Source organism: Bombus affinis, chromosome 13 (genome assembly GCF_024516045.1).
Source record: "Bombus affinis isolate iyBomAffi1 chromosome 13, iyBomAffi1.2, whole genome shotgun sequence".
Lineage (NCBI taxonomy): Eukaryota > Metazoa > Arthropoda > Insecta > Hymenoptera > Apidae > Bombus > Bombus affinis.
This window is the reverse complement of record NC_066356.1, coordinates 5831656-5850396: the sequence shown is the minus strand read 5'-3', so window position 1 is coordinate 5850396 and position 18741 is coordinate 5831656. Positions and strand designations below refer to the sequence as shown.

The 18741-nt window shown below is 29.6% G+C and overlaps 7 protein-coding genes across 18 annotated transcripts; 4 read left to right on the top strand and 3 right to left on the bottom strand.

Annotated features, from left to right (window-relative positions):
• Positions 1-3: 3 nt before the first annotated feature.
• Positions 4-1395, top strand: LOC126923252 (60S ribosomal protein L13). Its single transcript, XM_050736558.1, has 4 exons — positions 4-90; positions 517-666; positions 751-1000; positions 1070-1395. The coding sequence occupies exons 2-4, from the start codon at positions 524-526 to the stop codon at positions 1334-1336; spliced, it is 660 nt and encodes a 219-aa protein (XP_050592515.1). The 5' UTR covers positions 4-90; positions 517-523; the 3' UTR covers positions 1337-1395.
• A 221-nt stretch (positions 1396-1616) lies between these two features.
• LOC126923233 (kinesin-like protein KIF23) lies at positions 1617-6825 on the top strand. 3 transcript variants are annotated; one of them, XM_050736520.1, is made up of 15 exons: positions 1617-2045; positions 2736-3311; positions 3383-3553; positions 3628-3826; positions 3898-4036; positions 4109-4308; positions 4377-4481; positions 4556-4641; positions 4703-4833; positions 4910-5013; positions 5071-5175; positions 5244-5390; positions 5451-5600; positions 5665-5901; positions 5975-6825. In XM_050736520.1, the coding sequence occupies exons 2-15, from the start codon at positions 2839-2841 to the stop codon at positions 6161-6163; spliced, it is 2436 nt and encodes an 811-aa protein (XP_050592477.1). In that variant the 5' UTR covers positions 1617-2045; positions 2736-2838; the 3' UTR covers positions 6164-6825. The 3 variants fall into 3 exon arrangements, with proteins under 3 accessions (XP_050592477.1, XP_050592475.1, XP_050592474.1); XM_050736518.1 differs by having other exon boundaries at positions 1617-2188; XM_050736517.1 differs by lacking the exon at positions 1617-2045 and adding an exon at positions 2312-2536.
• LOC126923253 (dual specificity protein phosphatase 3) lies at positions 5995-8001 on the bottom strand. Its single transcript, XM_050736560.1, has 4 exons — positions 7799-8001; positions 7299-7477; positions 7009-7232; positions 5995-6928 (listed from the first exon to the last, which is right to left on the bottom strand). Exons 1-4 carry the CDS (start codon positions 7817-7819, stop codon positions 6732-6734), a joined length of 621 nt encoding a protein of 206 aa, XP_050592517.1. The 5' UTR covers positions 7820-8001; the 3' UTR covers positions 5995-6731.
• Positions 8002-8430: 429 nt separating this feature from the next.
• On the top strand, positions 8431-14978 carry LOC126923251 (charged multivesicular body protein 4b). 2 transcript variants are annotated; one of them, XM_050736556.1, is made up of 5 exons: positions 8431-8757; positions 9197-9374; positions 9451-9701; positions 9781-9838; positions 14280-14978. In XM_050736556.1, the coding sequence occupies exons 1-4, from the start codon at positions 8577-8579 to the stop codon at positions 9834-9836; spliced, it is 666 nt and encodes a 221-aa protein (XP_050592513.1). In that variant the 5' UTR covers positions 8431-8576; the 3' UTR covers positions 9837-9838; positions 14280-14978. The 2 variants fall into 2 exon arrangements, with proteins under 2 accessions (XP_050592513.1, XP_050592514.1); XM_050736557.1 differs by lacking the exon at positions 14280-14978 and adding an exon at positions 11522-12025.
• LOC126923230 (pyruvate dehydrogenase phosphatase regulatory subunit, mitochondrial-like) lies at positions 10762-14564 on the bottom strand. 2 transcript variants are annotated; one of them, XM_050736511.1, is made up of 12 exons: positions 14266-14564; positions 13833-14064; positions 13499-13762; positions 13270-13432; positions 12914-13195; positions 12557-12859; positions 12326-12465; positions 12067-12272; positions 11854-11995; positions 11493-11762; positions 11184-11356; positions 10762-11111 (listed from the first exon to the last, which is right to left on the bottom strand). In XM_050736511.1, the coding sequence occupies exons 1-12, from the start codon at positions 14562-14564 to the stop codon at positions 10868-10870; spliced, it is 2718 nt and encodes a 905-aa protein (XP_050592468.1). In that variant the 3' UTR covers positions 10762-10867. The 2 variants fall into 2 exon arrangements, with proteins under 2 accessions (XP_050592468.1, XP_050592469.1); XM_050736512.1 differs by having other exon boundaries at positions 12326-12396.
• Positions 14979-15113: 135 nt separating the features above from the next.
• Positions 15114-17080, top strand: LOC126923250 (uncharacterized). 7 transcript variants are annotated; one of them, XM_050736553.1, is made up of 9 exons: positions 15114-15287; positions 15357-15389; positions 15464-15508; positions 15878-15943; positions 16021-16158; positions 16226-16297; positions 16371-16440; positions 16517-16548; positions 16630-17080. In XM_050736553.1, the coding sequence occupies exons 1-9, from the start codon at positions 15195-15197 to the stop codon at positions 16645-16647; spliced, it is 567 nt and encodes a 188-aa protein (XP_050592510.1). In that variant the 5' UTR covers positions 15114-15194; the 3' UTR covers positions 16648-17080. The 7 variants fall into 7 exon arrangements, with proteins under 7 accessions (XP_050592510.1, XP_050592509.1, XP_050592508.1 ...); XM_050736552.1 differs by having other exon boundaries at positions 16517-17080; XM_050736551.1 differs by having other exon boundaries at positions 16371-16548.
• Positions 16737-18688, bottom strand: LOC126923258 (uncharacterized). 2 transcript variants are annotated; one of them, XM_050736566.1, is made up of 3 exons: positions 18520-18688; positions 17903-18199; positions 16737-17820 (listed from the first exon to the last, which is right to left on the bottom strand). In XM_050736566.1, exons 1-2 carry the CDS (start codon positions 18635-18637, stop codon positions 17910-17912), a joined length of 408 nt encoding a protein of 135 aa, XP_050592523.1. In that variant the 5' UTR covers positions 18638-18688; the 3' UTR covers positions 16737-17820; positions 17903-17909. The 2 variants fall into 2 exon arrangements, with proteins under 2 accessions (XP_050592523.1, XP_050592524.1); XM_050736567.1 differs by having other exon boundaries at positions 17903-18193; positions 18520-18681.
• Positions 18689-18741: the final 53 nt, after the last annotated feature.

Here is an 18741-nt window from a genome sequence, read left to right as displayed (position 1 = left end):
GTCATTTAGTAAATTTTGCTTTGCTGGAAGCTAAAACTTCCGCTTGGTGGTGCTGATTCTTTTTCCGGTCTATGCCTTGTAAACAAGTTCGTAAGTAATCTTTTAAGTTTGAAATCCAATTAAAATCTTAACATCTTGAAATAATACTTCTCAAAGTAATAGAAAATTGTTGTTATTTATGTTTTTAAGTGTAATTAAATAATATGATTGTAATTTTATAATATAACAAGTAAAGAAATATTTTGACATTAATCAGGTTATCTTTGTCTCATATGTTTTAATTTCAATTAATGATATACCTTTTCTAATAGTAGGATATGTTCATAATAATTATACGAGTATTATAAAGTGATATTAAAGTTACAAAAAGTTTATTTATGAAAGAAATTTAATGTTTTGTTTATACTTAGTAATAATATTGTTTCTAACCTATTATACTAATCTTAACTTTATAAAGTGTATTTTTACAAATCTTTTAAGATACAAATTGTATATAATTTAGTATTTTTGTTTCAGTCCAACCATGGGTAAGAGAAATAATATGATCCCTAATGGGCATTTCCATAAAGATTGGCAAAGATTTGTTAAAACTTGGTTTAACCAACCAGCTAGAAAATTTCGTCGTAAACAAAGTCGCGTAAAGAAAGCTCGTGCTGTTGCACCAAGGTAAATAGCATATGTTTATTTCATTTTTATTTCTGTTGTCCATTTATGCAAATGAACTTCAATAGTATTTTATTTAAATTTAAGACCTGTGAAGCTTCTGAGGCCTATTGTTCATTGCCCAACATTCCGTTATCACACAAAAGTTAGGGCAGGCAAAGGTTTTACCTTAGAAGAACTGAAGGCTAGTGGTTTAAATAAAAGATTTGCTAGGACTATTGGAATTGCTGTAGATCCTAGAAGACGTAACAAATCAGTTGAGTCTTTGCAAACGAATGCTCAAAGACTGAAAGAATATAAATCCAAATTGATTCTCTTCCCATTGAATGAAAAGAGAGTAAGTAAAATATAGTAAATTTAAAACTATTAAAGAAAGACTACATTCTAATGCTATTTATGAAAATAGCCTAAAGTAGGTGATGCTACTGAAGAAGAAATGAAAGTTGCCACTCAAGTTAAAGGTGAAATCATGCCAGTGAGACACCAAGCACCTGCTAAAGCTAAGGCCCGTGTCATTTCTGAGGAAGAAAGAAAGTTCTCTGCATATGTAACTCTCCGTAAAGCTAGGGCTGATGCCAGACTAGTAGGTATTCGCGCAAAACGTGTGAAAGATGCAGCAGAAAATCCAGATGAAGTAACCAAAGTTGCTAAAGACAAGAAGGTTAAGAAATAATGTGGAACTTCATGTCTTTGTATAAATATAACAAATAAATTCTCTAATAAGAAATAAAATTTTCTATTTGTTTTTATTTTATACTATTTATTGAATATATATATATATATTATATAATGAAGACATTTTATTTGCCATTAGTATTTGTATAATAATATAATGCATTTATTATATGTATAAGACAGTGTCAGAAAGGAAATTTTTCTCTGTGACTTCTGACTAGTAACATTTGAGTGTTACTAGTCTAGCATGAATTTCATGAGCAGGCGTGTGGCGTGAAACCACTTTCGGGGTGCGGGGATCATGATCATATGAAACTTGACTTAGTGATGTATGTCAAAAAGAAAAAGTAAACCAGTTAACCTGTTGCATTTAGTTTGAAGACAACAAAAGTCTTGACTTTTTTCTTTAAGAGGGAGAGAAGCAGTAACAGAAAGTACTATTACAACTTCTAACATTTAGTATCATGACTATAACGTAACGATTTACTGTCATGTGTAAATGTACCCATTACACTAATTTACTTTTACTAGAGAGGAAATTTCCTTACTGCTCTTATTCAATGAAAATAAGATTGCGCTTGCGCAATTACAACCAATCATCGATCTGACTCCAAAGTACCACTTGCCCGTGTTATCTGCTCCCGGAAATGGTTTTACACCTCCCAGTGGAAGTATAATCTCCCAATGAGATGAGGCAGAAAACAGAAGTATTATTCGAGTTTTATTAATCGGCAACTAATAGTTGCATTTGTAGCAATGAAATTTTTTTTATATTTACTGTCTTGTCTTGTTGAACAGACCATAAAGGTTTATGCTCAGTCTTTATGTATATGCCGGTCCTATGTCCATGGTAATCTCTAATAGTACTTAATTACGAAATAAAAATTTTTTCATACTTTATACTTTATATAGTATAAATATAATACCCTGTTTTTATACTTTAACGAGTTAAGTTGTACCTAAAGTAGTGCTATTATTTATAGTTTTTTTTTTTTTTGGTATAAATATTGGTAGCACTTCATACTTTAGTTCATTTTGTAACTAGATTTGAATTTTAAACACCGAATCAGAACAACGGTTTTCGGTTTTCGGTGGCATTTATCAAATATTGTCTTTGGTATATATTCTTCATATTGTCATAAGTTTTAAAATAATTAAATATCAAGTAATATTTATAGTTACGAAAGATGAAATCTGCGTAAGTTTTATTATTTCTTAATCAGTTTATAAGTGAAATCAAATAAAATTTAGCTATTTTCAATATTTTATGACTACTACTTTCTATAATCTTTTAGTGTAAAATTTAATTATTTGTTATTAATTAATTATTTGGTACTATTAAAGTTATTTTGTAATGTAGAATAATTGAAGCTATTCGTGATATGTTAATATTTTAGACGCGTGAAACCGCCAGGTTCAGCTCGTAAGCCACCAAACCGTCCAAGAGGTAATAATGTGGTATCCAAGGATCCTGTTCAAGTTTATTGTCGTTTAAAGCCAATGCAACATCCAGCTGATGTTTCTTGTATGAAGCTTATATCTGATACAACTGTAATTATTACACCACCAGAATCAGCAATGAATTTTCGTAACTCTAGCAACAAGGAAATTCAAACAACATTTAGTCGTGTATTTTCACCAGATGCAACGCAAAAAGAGATTTTTAATATAGTTGCTCTCCCATTAGTTGAAAATGTTATTCGAGGTAGAAATAGTCTTTTATTCACCTATGGAGTAACAGGAAGTGGTAAAACATATACTATGACTGGTGAAACACAGGATGCAGGCATAATGCCTCGTTGTCTTGATGTTCTGTTTAACAGTATTGCTAATTATCAGACCAAAAAATTTATTTTTAAACCAGATAAATTAAACGGTTTTGATATACAAGGTGAAGCTGATGCAATGCTTGATAGACAAAATGAACTTCATGCTGGACTTATGTTACAGAGAAATGGAAAATCAGGCAAAGTGTAAGTACAAGAATATGTGATATGCTTTATATAATGTAAATGGCTTTATTAATAATTGATGGTTTTCACAGGAGAAAAGTAGAGAGTGATAGTGAGAGTAATCCAATGATTGTTCGTGACATAGATGAATCACAAACAATACAAGTGGATCAAGACAATGTCTATGCTGTATTTGTTACATATGTTGAAATTTATAATAACAGTGTATATGATTTATTAGAGGATGAGGATATTAGAAACAAGTATAGTATTATTACTTCCACAATTCAAATATTCTTAATTTCATAATATTTTAATACTGAGAAATAACTTTTAGGGTATTACAGAGTAAAATAGTTAGAGAAGATGGTAATAAGAATATGTATGTGCATGCTGTAACAGAAATTGAAGTAAAAAGTTCAGAAGAAGCATTTGAGGTATTTCAGCGTGGACAGAGGAGACGAAGAGTTGCACATACTGCGCTTAATGCAGAATCAAGTAGATCACATAGTGTCTTCACTATTCGTCTTGTACAAGTAATGTTTTTAATTATTTTGCATCTCATTTAATTGAAATTCACAAACAAGATAGTATTTTCTTCTTCTAGGCACCCTTAGATGGTGAAGGTGAACAAATTATACAAGATAAACGGGTGGTATGTATCACTCAGCTATCCCTAGTAGATTTAGCTGGTAGCGAAAGAACTAATAGGACTAAAAACACAGGTCAACGATTAAGAGAAGCAGGTTATTATACTTTAGATGTGAATCTTGTAATTATACTATAATATATTTTCATATCCATTCATTTTGATTTAGGAAATATTAATAATTCTTTGATGACGCTACGATCATGTTTGGAAATTTTAAGAGAAAATCAACTTCAGGGTACAAATAAAATAGTACCCTACAGAGATTCAAAACTCACCCATTTATTTAAAAATTATTTTGATGGAGAAGGACAAGTTAGAATGATTGTTTGTGTTAATCCAAGAACAGATGATTATGATGAAACAATTGTAAGAAATCAATAATATAAAATGTAAATATATGAAAGAAAATAAATTAATTTATTCATGTTTTACAGCAAGTAATGAAATTTGCCGAAATGACTCAAGAAGTCCAAGTAGCTAAACCAACGATTACGAAAATAGATCTTGGTTTTACACCTGGAAGAAGACAGGCAAATAAGGTGAGATGAGTAATGAAAGAATAACAATGAAAATAATTTGAAAATACGTGCATAATGAAAACTATTTTTAATAGTTGTTTAAGGAGGCACGTAGTAAGTTGCAAAAAGAAGGCCATCCTGAAGCTGAAGATTTAGAAGTTGATGTGGGTTTAGTGTATAGGTAAGTATTATATGTTTTCTTTATTCTTTCTTCAAACTTATGTAATTTTATTTTAATTCAGTTTAGGTGGGCCATTTCCTGAATTGGAAATTACTTCTCCACGCAATGATCAAATAATTAGTAATTTGATGCATTTTTTAGAACAGCGTATTAACAAACGGAATTTACTATGTACTGATTTACAGCAAAAACGTAAGAATATAGCTTAATTTTTAACCAAACTTAAATTATGGGTAATATCTTCATGACTGTTACATGATTGTTACAGAAAACGATCTTAGGAAGAAGATAATGACAATGGAACAAGAATATATGAATTTAAAGATTGAAAATGCGTCTCTGAAAGCCGCTAATTCACAACAAAAAAAGAAGGTAATAACATTTTACTGATTACGGAAGTACATATAAAATAATTTGCTTTTGCTGTAGGTTTCTGCATTAGAGGGTCATTTATGTAAGACTGAAGAACAAATTGATAGCTTGCTCCGAAAATTGAACAATGCAAATGATACAATCCGCAGCTTACAGCAAGAGGTAGTTAACGAATGCATTTCTTTTTTTATTTAAATGACGACATATATTTTACTACTATTATTTTATAGTTAAAAGATAGAAACATGGCACTAAATCAACGTTTAATAGATAAGCAAAGAGTGAAACAAAAGTACAACACTAAAATGCAGGTAGAAACTGATAAAATGAATAAAGAATTGGAAATAAAGTTACGTCAACAACGTGAACACTTACAGGTAATGAAGTAAATATAACATATGTATAAATTCATTGTTTAATTTTTTCTCTCTTTTTAGAATCAAATGAAAGAAAAAGAGGATAAATTAAGATTAGTAAAACAAATTTTAGTTGATGACAACGTACCTAGTGTTTCTAAAGATTGTGTTGTACCTACTATTAACTGTGCAGAAGCAACCCCAAAAACAACAGAGGGTCGATCACGAAGGGTCAGTTTATCTTACATTACGTAATTTACTTTCGAAAATATAGTTTAATGATATGTGCTCATAGGATAAAGCGGGTGTTGCAAATCCAAGGTACAGGCGTTCGCAAAGCGCGGATAAGTGGATTGATCACAGACCTGGAGCGCTCGTTCCTGTTGGAACTGTTCTTCAACCTTTAATGCGTAGAAGACGTAGCGTTACGCGACTTACAGATCCAAAGGAAATTACAGACGGTGCATCCAGGTATTGTCTTATTGCGCAAGAACACGATACTGATGGTGAACTTGAGACAAAGTTATTCAAGGTAATTACACTTAAAAGGAATTGAAAAGAATTATGTAGTTATATATGTATCAAATGTATTATTATTATGTTAGGGAGATATAATACCCACTAGTGGAGGAGGCGCACAAGTTGTATTTAATGATATGGAATGCTTAAAACAATTATCTCCAAAGGCAAGAAAACGTAGTGGTCCACAGGATACAGAAAATGAAATAGGCTCTTCGAGACATTCGTTTACACTTGCAGAGTCTCATTCCAAACGTCCACGTGTAGTAAATTAACAGTTTTATTAATATAATATTAGTATAGTAATAATAGTTTTTATACGATATATAATATAATAATACGATATACATATAAATATCTAAAAACTTCTACTAAAAATAGTAATGATAAAGAAAAATACTAATAATAGTTAAAAACAATGATATGAAGTCAAGATATTAATATTTTCCTTTATCGTTACTATTTTTAGTAAAAGTTTTTACAACCAAAGTTTTTACAATATCAGTATTATAATTTATTAAATAATACAATTCACCAACAATGAATTGTGAGAAGCGATAATATTGTATATATAATACTTTATATCGTGAGGCGTAATATGAGTTATGTGATTGCTATCTCATAACATGTATATATTCGTAATATTTGATTTTGAAATAATTAATTGTGAATTTTGCGCCTAATGTTGATTAATAATGTATCAATCTAATCTAATCATACATTTTGATCGTGTTTACTCAGTTTTTATATACAATTATTTATATACAATATACATATATCTATCAAATTCACTGCAGTATATATTGTTAGTGAACTTTGTAACTTTATCAAAGCTGTATTCATTTAAGATCGTTGTCTTCGTAATTGATTATCTAACTGTGCTAATTGGTGAAGAAAACCACTATTTGGTTGAATAAAACGATTTTTGCGGACTGTTCGAATTGCATCTGTGGCTAGCATTCCTTTTTTAATCATTAAATATGCTAATACGCACGTTGCGCTACGTGAGATTCCTAACACACAATGAACAAAAGCTTTACCTAATAGGAAGAAAGACCAATTTTAAACGATCTATTGTAATTTTTCTGTTTCTTTCATTATTAAATTATTATTTCATTACCTCCAGTTGAAACAGCTTCATCGATAAAATCTGCAATAATGTAAAAGTACTTGCTAATGTCTGTTGTGCACAAATCAATAAGTGGTAAGCCAAGATATTTTATTGTTGTATCAGAATAATAATTCTTATCGGTGTTTACAAGTCCAAATCTTTTTCCTTCAGCAGCATTAAGCAAATGTGTTATACCCAATATTTTAAGGTATTTCTTGTTTTTTGCTGTGGCACTATAAAGTATTGAACATAAATTAATTTTTGATAAACATGAAGACATAAAACATTGAAATACTCACGCATCACCAATATATATTCCTGGATATACTTCATCACAATCGATATCCTGTTGAACACGGTAATATTCAACATCATCTCGATTAGGATCAAATCCTGGTAGCATTTTATTTTCAGTCTGTGTTCTATACAAAGCTTCTGCTAAGTGTCTTTGGGTGGTTTCCCCACCAGTTAAATGTTTCTGAAAATTCATGAGATAAAAGTTTTTACTACGAAAAGTAACTTTACAATATTATATAATTTTTAATAATTTGATAATATGATAATATGATAAATTTTCAATATTAATTGAATGTCATTTGAAAAAATCAGATATTTATTTTTTCATGTATTTCTCATTATAAAAAAACGTTTGGAATTAAAAAGAATTTGAAAAAATATCAATTACATGTTCTTATGAAATGATAGACAACTCAAATGCGAAGAAACAATTTCGAAGTATCTGTAATTTTCAAAATATACGTAAATGATAGCAATATTGTTCTTTATAATGTATACTTACATTTCTCAGACTGCTGTCCATTTGAAGAGATTATTTATAGATTAATAATTTATAAGTTATAGTAGATATGACAAATAGGAAAAACAGCAAAATACTACAAAATATTTTGTATTTTATTAATCAAGTATGTCACGATTAGGTATGACTAATTCTAAGCTTTTACATATATATATATAAAACAAATATAGTCGCGTACACAATGTTAAAATCGCGATAATTATAGTTAGTTATTTCTCTTTTGGAACTCTGTTATACTGCGATAATTATGCCGACAAGGTGTCATGTAAATACATCCATTAATTCGATTAATTTTTGTATATAACGAATAATTTTGTATATTTTTTAAAATAGTAGAATATTTGAAATCCTATATTTGTGTCAAGAATTTGATGTGTAATTTTTTTAAATGATACCTAAAATTTCAACTCAAATTAAATCTTCATTGTCTTGATATTTGAATATATATATTTTAAATATATTAATATATGTAACAATATTTAGTCAGTTCTTTTATATTTATTATTATAAGTGTAAAAAATAAATTCTAGAAATAAAATATTGGAATATTCCTGAGTTTTGATAAATTGAACGAAATCAAATTTCATAGTAACTAGATGAGCGATGAGTCATGACGTATGTATATCAATGCCTAAAGAAAATATGGCGATAGTATTTGGTTAGTGTCATGTTCTGTTGATTTTACAGAAGGTGTTTGGTGTGTTTATCGTGCTGAAGATTGTAATTATAATTTAAATTTGGAGTAGAACTTATTAAGACAATGAGTTTCTTTAGTAAAGTATTCGGTGGTAAAAAGGAACCGGTGTCTATGTCGACAGCCGAAGCGATACAAAAATTGCGCGAGACGGAGGATATGTTGATAAAAAAGCAGGATTTTCTCGAAAGTAAAATAGAGCTTGAAATTCAAACTGCTAAGAAGAATGGAACGAAAAACAAACGAGGTATTTACGAATGATATTCTTTATTTGATAACTACTTGCAAACAGCTTTCAATGATTAAGGTCGTTTGTCATTGTGACGTTTCTTTGCTGTGTGTTGACTGTGCGTTAACTTATGGTTGGATATTGTAACTATTAATTGGTACTTTAAAAATACTACTTTACCTATAAGTTTGTTAAACTAAGAATATAGCTTTTTAAGTAATAAGCAACGATAACATTGTACAAGACATCCACACTGAGTAACTAATAATTAGACTGTGAGTGTGTGTATTAAAAATATAGTATTCATTATAATATTTACTATATGAAACAAATTTTTGTTTGTGTATTTTGTTAATTACATCTGCAAAAATATTTATAAATTAGCATCAACATACACATCCATGTACTAGCTAGTAACTCTAGGATGAATATGTTAACAAGGAAACATAATTTACAGCTGCAATCCAAGCCCTTAAAAGAAAGAAACGTTATGAAAAACAGTTACAACAAATTGATGGTACACTTACCACGATTGAAAGTCAAAGGGAAGCACTAGAATGTGCAAATACCAATACTGCTGTACTTACTACAATGAAAAATGCAGCAGATGCATTAAAATCTGTCCATCAACATATGTAAGAAATTCAATTTTGTGATATCATTAGTTAGATGATTCATGCAGATTATTTAAACGTTATTTTCTTTGTTTAGGGATGTTGATCAAGTACATGATATGATGGATGACATAGCTGAACAACAAGATGTAGCAAGAGAGATTTCTGATGCAATTTCCAATCCTGTAGCATTTGGAAATGATGTAGATGATGAAGAACTAGAAAAAGAATTGGAAGAGCTTGAACAAGAACAACTTGATAAAGAATTGCTTGGTATTGAATCTACTGATGAACTACCAAGTGTTCCAGCTACTGCTATTCCAATTGCCCCAACTAGGACTCGCACAAGTAATAATTTTAATATTTTTTTGGTTTATTATTAGAAAATAATTTAGTTTTAAACTAAAAATATTGTTAATATTTATAGAAGCCAAACCAGAAGAGGATGAAGATTTGAAAGAGTTAGAAGCATGGGCATCATAAAGGTGGTATCGATATATTTGTAAAAATGAATTTTTGTAAAAAACTGATAGCTAAAATGAAGTATGTATTGTTGAAAGAGATAACAGTGTACATCAATACATTTTTCAGATTCAATATCATACAACTATTTTAATGTTAATACTGTGGTATTTTTATGCACTGTTAAAATGATTAACATGGTGATGAAGTTCATAGTAGTCATTTTCCTTATTACAGTATAAAGATTTTTTTTATCAATATACAAAGAAGAATCATAAGTAATAGCAAGTATCTTAAATACTTGCATTTATGCTAGCCAATATACTCTACTGTTACAGTAAAAAATAAATTATATTGGACAAGTATATGATATACATACATAGTTATAAATGCTGGTAAATTATATACATATAATTTCTACTAACAGTGAAAAATATCTATGAGAACATTTATTGTATAAACTTTTTGTTCAAAAGATTAAATTGTAAGATATTACAATTGCTTCATAAAATTTGGTTGTTATTTTCATGTATATATGTATAACATATTTTGAAAAGTAGCACAGTTCAAATTGTTAAATGGCCTTTTAAACTTTGTATAAATGTATCTGCTATAAATAAATTCATTTAAATGTATATTAATTTAATACAACTATAAAGCAGCAGATATAGTATTGTATACATATTTTTACACTACAAATCATAGTAATTTTTGCACTATTATTGATATTTTATTAATTAATAATTATTGAATTATAAATATCCAAACTGCATCGAATTAATATGCCAATAGTATATATAAAATATAAATATTTTTACAAAATATGAATATATATAGGACAATTTTAAAGAATGGCTTAAATAATGATAAATATTTAATTAAGATGCAATATACATTACATAGTTTAAATGTTTTCACATGAATATGCTTAAACTCCTAGGGAAAATAGTCTTTAAAAAATTAAGATTTATTTCATAATTTACAATTACAATGACTAAAGTCTCAATCACATAATAGGAGGAAATAAAATATTATCACTGAAGAACGTCGCTTTAATATGATACAATAGGCGTAGGAATATATTTTTTGTTCAATTTACTACTCAGCGCCGGTATGGGTAGTGGACGAATGTGTGGTTTAATAGGAAATCTAGTACCAGCGATATCAATTTCATAACGAGCTTTAGGATCCATTATAAAGTCTGTTGTAACAGTATTTGCATTAATTTGTATATGTCCTGATTTTGGATAACTGATAAAACCAAGACCTATATGTTTCTCTGTAGCGAAACCGTATCTATAAAGTTATTATTATTAATAATTTGATATAGTAAAACATATTTTATCTTTAATCGTATGAAGTATTTACCCGGCTGATGTAATAGTTCCTACAAATTCATTATTTCGATAAATAGGCTCGCCACCCCATGGCCATACATCCTTATTAATATCTAATTCATTAACAATAAATAATACTAATCGTTTTGATACGCCTTGTTCTTTTTGACGTTGCAAAGCAAATTTGCCAATAAAATATTCTTTCTGTTGCAACAAATTATCATAATTAATCAGGATGTTTAAGCTGTTGTGCCTTTGTATGATAGAAGTCATCAGAAATTCAGATTTAACTTTAATAGTCTTGGAACAAAAAAAATTCTATTACCATATACCTACTTACATCTAATCTTACATTGTATCCACTTCCAGCTTCATATGGTGTAACAAATGGTGTCAATTCTTCAGCCCAAAATGGAATAAATCTTTCTATTCTCATGAAACGTTGTGTGAGTACGCCTACATCTCGTACTCCATAATCTTTACCAACTTCCATTAATCTGGAGTATACGTGAAGTGCGTATTCTGATGGTATATATAAGCAATAACCAGATTCACCAGTATGCGTAAATGACATTACCATTACATCAGAAGCATAGGCTACATTTACATTCTATTAAGAATATAAAATTAATATACATGAACGTTATAAATCTGTCTATTGCCGCTGAAATATATACCAGAAATCGATATAAGCTGATTACCTTATATGTAAAAGGAGAGAGATTAATGTCAGAATTGGAAAGTTCTGAAAGTAGTCCTGTTGCTTTAGGTCCTACTAAATTAATAACAGTATATTTTGATGTTACATCATTAAGACCCACTGAAAGATCAGCTGGTAAATGTCTGCGCAATAAACAGATAACTTTTACACAATTACAGTAAACATTATTTTTAATTTCTATTACTTTTATTACCTAGACATCCGTTGGTAGATACGTGTTTGTTGTGACGTAGGTGAAACCATAAAATAACTATTTTCAGCCTGTCTTACTAAGATACAATCATTTTCATACCCTCCTCTTTCATTTTGCATTCCTGTATGCACTATACTACCAATTGGAATATTTATATCATTAGAACATAATTGCTGAAGATAGTTGACAACTTCCCAACGGCTAGACTGCAAATATGTAAATAATTATATGCAAAATATTTTATATTTTAAATACTTACTTTAATTTCGATTTTCGAAAATGAACTCATATCTATTATTCCCACTCCTTCTTTGCATGCTAGAAATTCCTCTGTCATAAAATCAAAAAACTTTGGTTTATAAAAACTGCCTGGTGGCATAACTGGTTTTTTTTGCCCTTCTATTAATAAAAATTACTTTTTACTTGCGAATGTGATTGTGTCATTAAATATAACAAGATGTAAATAAGAATTAAATAATTAATTGCTTACTTTTATAAGTTGAATCAAAGTAAAGTGGACGTTCATAAGCCATTTTGACGCCAAAAATTGCACCTCTTTCTTCAAGTACAGAATATAGAGGTGAACAACGTAGGTTTCGAGCATATTTATACTCACACTGATGAGGATACAAAATTGCATAATTTCTCCCAACAATTTCCTTTGTTCTTTGTTGTAAATATCTTTTACTGCTATGTAAATCTAGAAATCTTTGTACATTAAAAGGAAGTATTTCTTGTGTAGATTCACCATTTATTAGGCATTCAGCAACTTCTTTGCCTATTCCTCCTGCCCCTAAAGAAATATGACTTTAGTAGTATCAAAGATTTAACATCTGTTATTTTTTACCTTGTAATGAACTTCCGTTCATGCCAACAGCAACAAAATAATTCTTTACTTCTGGACTTTCTCCTAGTATCCATTTACCATCTGGTGTAAAGTTATCTGGACAATTATATACATTTGGTTGTATACCTTTTAAGAGTGGTAATCTATGTACTACTTTATCCCATAAAGGTTTCCAGTATGAAGTATTAACTGTAAGATGGTTTTTCCAATCTTTTATTGGAACAACACCATTCTCGAATGCAGGCTTTGATTCTGGTTCAAACCATCCAATTAATAAACCTCCTGCAAATTTATCCATTCAGTTATTTATTCTATAGCTTATTAAACTTCATATAATGCGCTAATATGTTAAAGACTTTGCCACTCCCTCATATATGAGTATGAATCGAAATCACGTATGCATGGTAAAGCCATATTTGTATTAAGTGGAAACGGAGGAATAATTGCATAAAAATGTTCTGCAGGATATGCTGGGATTCTAACTGGTGGATTACATTTTAATCCTAATTCTCGTGCCCACTATAATTTGAAAACTTGTATAAGAAATAACATAAAAATTATTTCACATCCCTAAAGTGATATTACCATTCCTGCACAATTAACAAAATATTCACAAGAAACTACTCCACGGTCAGTTTTCACACTTTTTATAGCTCGATTTTCAGTGTGAACTTCCTGTACATAACAATTTTCAATGTACTTTGCTCCTCCAATCATTGCCAATTTGGCTAGAACATCACAAATTGCACTACAATTAGCTACTGCATCTTCAGGAACCCAAAGTGCACCTTCAAGGTCTTCAGTATGCAAATATGGATATAATCGTTTTAATTGATCTTTTCCTAAAATCTAATGTATTTATAGCTTATTAAAAATTGCTTTCATGTTTCAATTTCAAAATCTGGTTGAGAAATCTTACTTCACAATTTAAACCTGTGGGTATATTATAAGCCATTCTTCTCTTCAAAGCTATCATTCTGTCTTTGGTTTGAGCTAAGTATATACTGCCACATTGCTTTAAACCTATGTCGTATCCCATTTCTTGTAATTGTTGATACAACTTAATGCTGTAGGATATTAGATTCCTATGTGATATTGGTTTGAAAAGACCAAGTGTGCCGGAACCAAAATAAGATGTTCCGCTTCCAATCCTGTGATGTAACATTTTTTAATTATTGTACATTATAGATATTGATAACTTTAATAGTTTCTTAAATTAATAGCCTTTTTAATTTTGGTAATACAAATATATAATGTAAACAAAAAAGTTTATAGTGTTATCTTAAAAATTAAAGATTTGTTATTCACTGTTCATTCATTAATTGTTTCATTTGATGTAAATGTACATATACCTGTTTTGTTCCAGAACAAGTACATCATTCCACCCATTATTGACAAGATGGTAAGCAACAGAATTAGCCACTGTTCCTGCACCCGCAATGACAATTTGCGATTGCGAGGGTAACGTTGTATGGGGTTGAAATTGAAAATTTTGATGAAATTTCCTACGATTTTTACTTCTGTCTCTTTGATGAAGTTTAAATATTCCATTTTTGAAGGTTATATCAATTGAATAATTTCTGCAACCTTTCGAGACTACTTTCTGTAATAATGTAATATAAATACATTTTGAACTCGCGTGTTGCAGCATTAAATTACGTGGAAGGTAATAACTGCGTTACTTGTTCACATAACATGCAAAAAACAGAGTTCCAAAATGTCTTCACTGCTAGAACGTTGGTTCTATTATTAAAGTTCGGAATATTGGGTCATAATGGTGTTCATTCAAAAATATAAATTATCCTTTCAAAGGAAAATAAGTGGCACCGTACATTCGTATAATAGCTTGATATGTTAAGATTTTCACTTATTAAAATTATAATATTTTGGAAGTCTCTAGATAAAATTATTTTTCATACAGATCATTTTTTAGTTATTTTAACGTGAAATAATTACACAAGATTGATTTACTTATAATTTTTTGATTTAAAATGTTATTGTACTTATTTGTAAAGACATTTAAGTTTTTAATAAATTTCCCGCCTAGATGTACTTGATCGATAAATCGAAATATTTCAAATCTCGACTACTCTCGATAAATATATTGATATTCTCGAACCTCCTCGATACAGTTCGATAAAATTCAAAATGGGAGCGACGTTAGATCTTCGGTTTTTATCAACATGAATTTTTCCATAAATTTAAGCGTTTCTAACTGTTATTCGTATGCTTTTGATAATTATTATTGTTAGGAACGGCTATTAATACAAAATTGCTCATAATGTGGTTCATATTATTCGCAATTTTTACCTTTAAACTAATGTGCATTTTTATCTTTGTCATCTATTGCGTTGTCACTTTTCTTCTAGTTATGGTAAGAATTTTTTTATTTATTCTTATTGATAGTATTTTATGCTAACTAATAACGTTATTTGTAACAAAGTACAATGCTCAAACAGAGGAATTGAGAAGATGTGTAAGTTTATTAATGCAATTTTCTCTTACATCTTCAAAATATTCCATTGTTGTAACATAAATTGTGTCTTTTAGATCGTACCCCAAGATACAAACTTGGATGTGGAATTTCCGACTGAAGTTAGTTAAAGGAAGCTTTTCTTAATGAAAAATTAATACTAGACTGCGGATGTTTATGCAATTTGATATCTTTATGTATGTAACTAAAACAATGGAACCTGAATAGAAATTTCTTCTATTCATTATAAATATTATAGTAAGCGCATTGCTTTTAATTACATACCCATATGTATGTATATTTTCTATATTATGTGCATTCCGAACACATATTGACTTTTTCGAATTTTCCATAAACGCATAAACATCTATACATATTATCTACTATTATACTACATTATCATTATATCGTATTTCTTTATCATACTTTTTAATATTTTATAACTCGTAACTTCAACCTCTAAAAATGCTGGCGATTGCTTATTTTATTAGAGTCGCGAGAGCGTAGATGATAAATTGGAAGTGTTAACGGAAAAGCTTACAGAAAAAGAACGCGTGGTGAGAAAATAATTCGTCATTTTGTTTTAATTCAATTTTTTATGAAAGAAATATTATTAGTTTTGTAATACCCATAGTTACAGAAATCGCAATGTGAAATAAAAAATGCGGAAAAAGCGTTAACTGATCTGGAAAATAAAACATCGTCCTGCCGAGATCGATATCGCTCGTTGATGATCGAATTGAAAAAGGACATTCGAGAAACTGAGGATGAGGTTCGAGTAACATATAATTAAAAAGAATGACGATTTAGTTTTATATAACTATAATTACATTTGATAGGTGAGAACGCTGCAAAATCAAATATCGAATTTATCAATTCGACGAGAAGCTCTTAGGAGCGAGGTATTAAAGGTAGTGTCTCTATCTTGTTAAAATTAGTAACATATAAAAATAATAAAAGTCATAATTTTTAATGCAATTGTAGCAACAAGAAGATTATCAGAAAATGCTGAGTGGTTTTTCCAAGGAATTGGAAAGTAAAAAAACATCATTCTGTACGTTATTGCGAAATATTCTATTTTGTTTAAAAATAGATTTCAATTATTTTAATTTGGCGCTTTCAATCTATAGCTTCTGGTATCGAGAAATCAAGACACCATCGCGTGAGTTGTTTCAGTTTACCATGAAAAATTTCATCGACTTTTCTGTATATATAATAATTATTTTTAATCAAATGTTCGCAGTATTGCCTTTCATATTGAAGAACAAAAATTAGAGTGAGTAATTAAAAAGTGCTACTAAATGTTGCTTTGTCGAAAATCGTCGTAGTATTGAATGATTAAGAAAAGAGTTTTTTTTCAATCGAATCATAATTTTTATTTGATAATCACAATATATACATTCGAATAAATGATCAGTATGGAAGTTCCTTTGCATTCAATCGCATGGTACAAATTAACATTGAGAAATTAAAATTTAATTCGAATGACAATTGGACTTCGATTACGCGTATGAATTATACTTTTCGAATTGAGACAAAAAATGGCAAATAGATTACATCTATTTTATCAATTAACGTAATGATTGCCGATGATTGTATATATTTTCGATGAAATAGATAATTTTTAAAGATAACCAGGACACTGTACTAAAGTTTAAACATTAAATAATATAGAACGTATTATATGATAAGAAAGTAAAGCAAGAATCAAGAATCATAAAAGTAATTTTTACATGCAGTACGATATATCGAATTCAGAAGAATAATATTCTTAAAACAGACCTCTTTACTTCATTTTGTTTGGAGATAGAAAAAATATTTTATATACTCAATTTATTGAAATGAGAATAAAAATAAGGAGGTCACGTAGCTTTTTTAAAGTATTCCTCTCTATCTCAAAATCGTTCTATTTTAAGTGCCTTATTCTTCATAACCATGGAATTACATGTTCATACAAACTCTCCAAAACGAATAGTGCTGAGAGATGTTTTAAGGCATTTGTTTCTTTCCCGATGCATATTGTGATAATTTTTCAGTAACTGAATTTTTGTTTATGAGAGTACAGTTCCTTGAGAAATGTGTAGTGAACAAAGAAGGAAGTATTTTTCGATTTGAATGAACGCTATAAAATATTCGTTGAGCTTGTTAAGTGCACATAAAAGGAACTTTCCTGCCATTCTGTCCGTTCCTTAAATTCTTTCTATCTTGTTCTCTTATTCCAGACATTTCATTATTATATCCCAAAGGATAGACAGATATTTTTAATATCAAACGAAATTACCAGCCGGCATACTTCTTGAGAATTGGGCAAGAAGTTTGAGATCTTTGGACACATCTTTTTGCTTGTCATCTATTGATCACAAAAGAATATATCCAAATTGAACAGTTTGTCAGCACAAATTCGCCAGAGTGTAAAAATTTTTCCATTCTTATCCTGCAAATTATTACCGTAGTTTATATGACATTACTGAAAAAAAAAAACAACCAAAGATATGGTTTTAGAAAATGAAGATTACCGTCTGTTTATAATTCCGTATGAGATGATGGAAATTTTTTCAGGACTGCATGATAGAGATTGTAAAAGGCGTAGAAACTGATACTCAAGATGACGATGAGTGCCGAGCCGAATATCCAAGATAAAAAGTAGCCATCTATAATATCCGAGGTCTCCTTTCTCTTCCTTGCGCTGATCTCACCCAGGGTGGTACCCCGCCGCTCTTCCATCAATCTCTTCATGTTCGCCAATTTCGCTCGTAGTTCGTCCACTGATTCAGCGATGTCCTCGATCGAATCACATTCTGGTAGATCTAAAACTTGGACAAATAAAGTATAAATCGGGAAATATGGACGTTCAAATGCAATAATCGAATAATTTACTCCAAAACACTATCACAGAAATTTTCCGTTTTGAAAGTATTTTAAAAGGAAATTATTCATTATCAATTATTAAAAGGATATTAATCTTATTTATGGTAATTCACAAAACAATAGAATGGAGAAAATGGAAACATTTAAGGTAAAATATCTTTTTTCTTTTGAGAAAAGAGTGCAGAGATTTTTGGAATATTTTGTTAGATGATTTAAATTGTACTTTTTTTGAAGGATATTTTTAATCGAAGCTAGGGCTACTTACCCGTAGTTCCTGGCGTGCAAGTGTGCGTTACTGTTTTCATGATACTCGTCTCTATTTTTCTTGACTGTATAACTTGGTCCAAAATACGACTCAGAGGTCGGTATTGATCATCCAGCATCCCACGCTGTAGCAGTCTCCATCTTTCGGAAAGTTAAGCCCTCTAGATTTTTTCCCTCTCTTTTGACTTGATCAAAATTATCGCGTTCAGTAACGATAAATCTT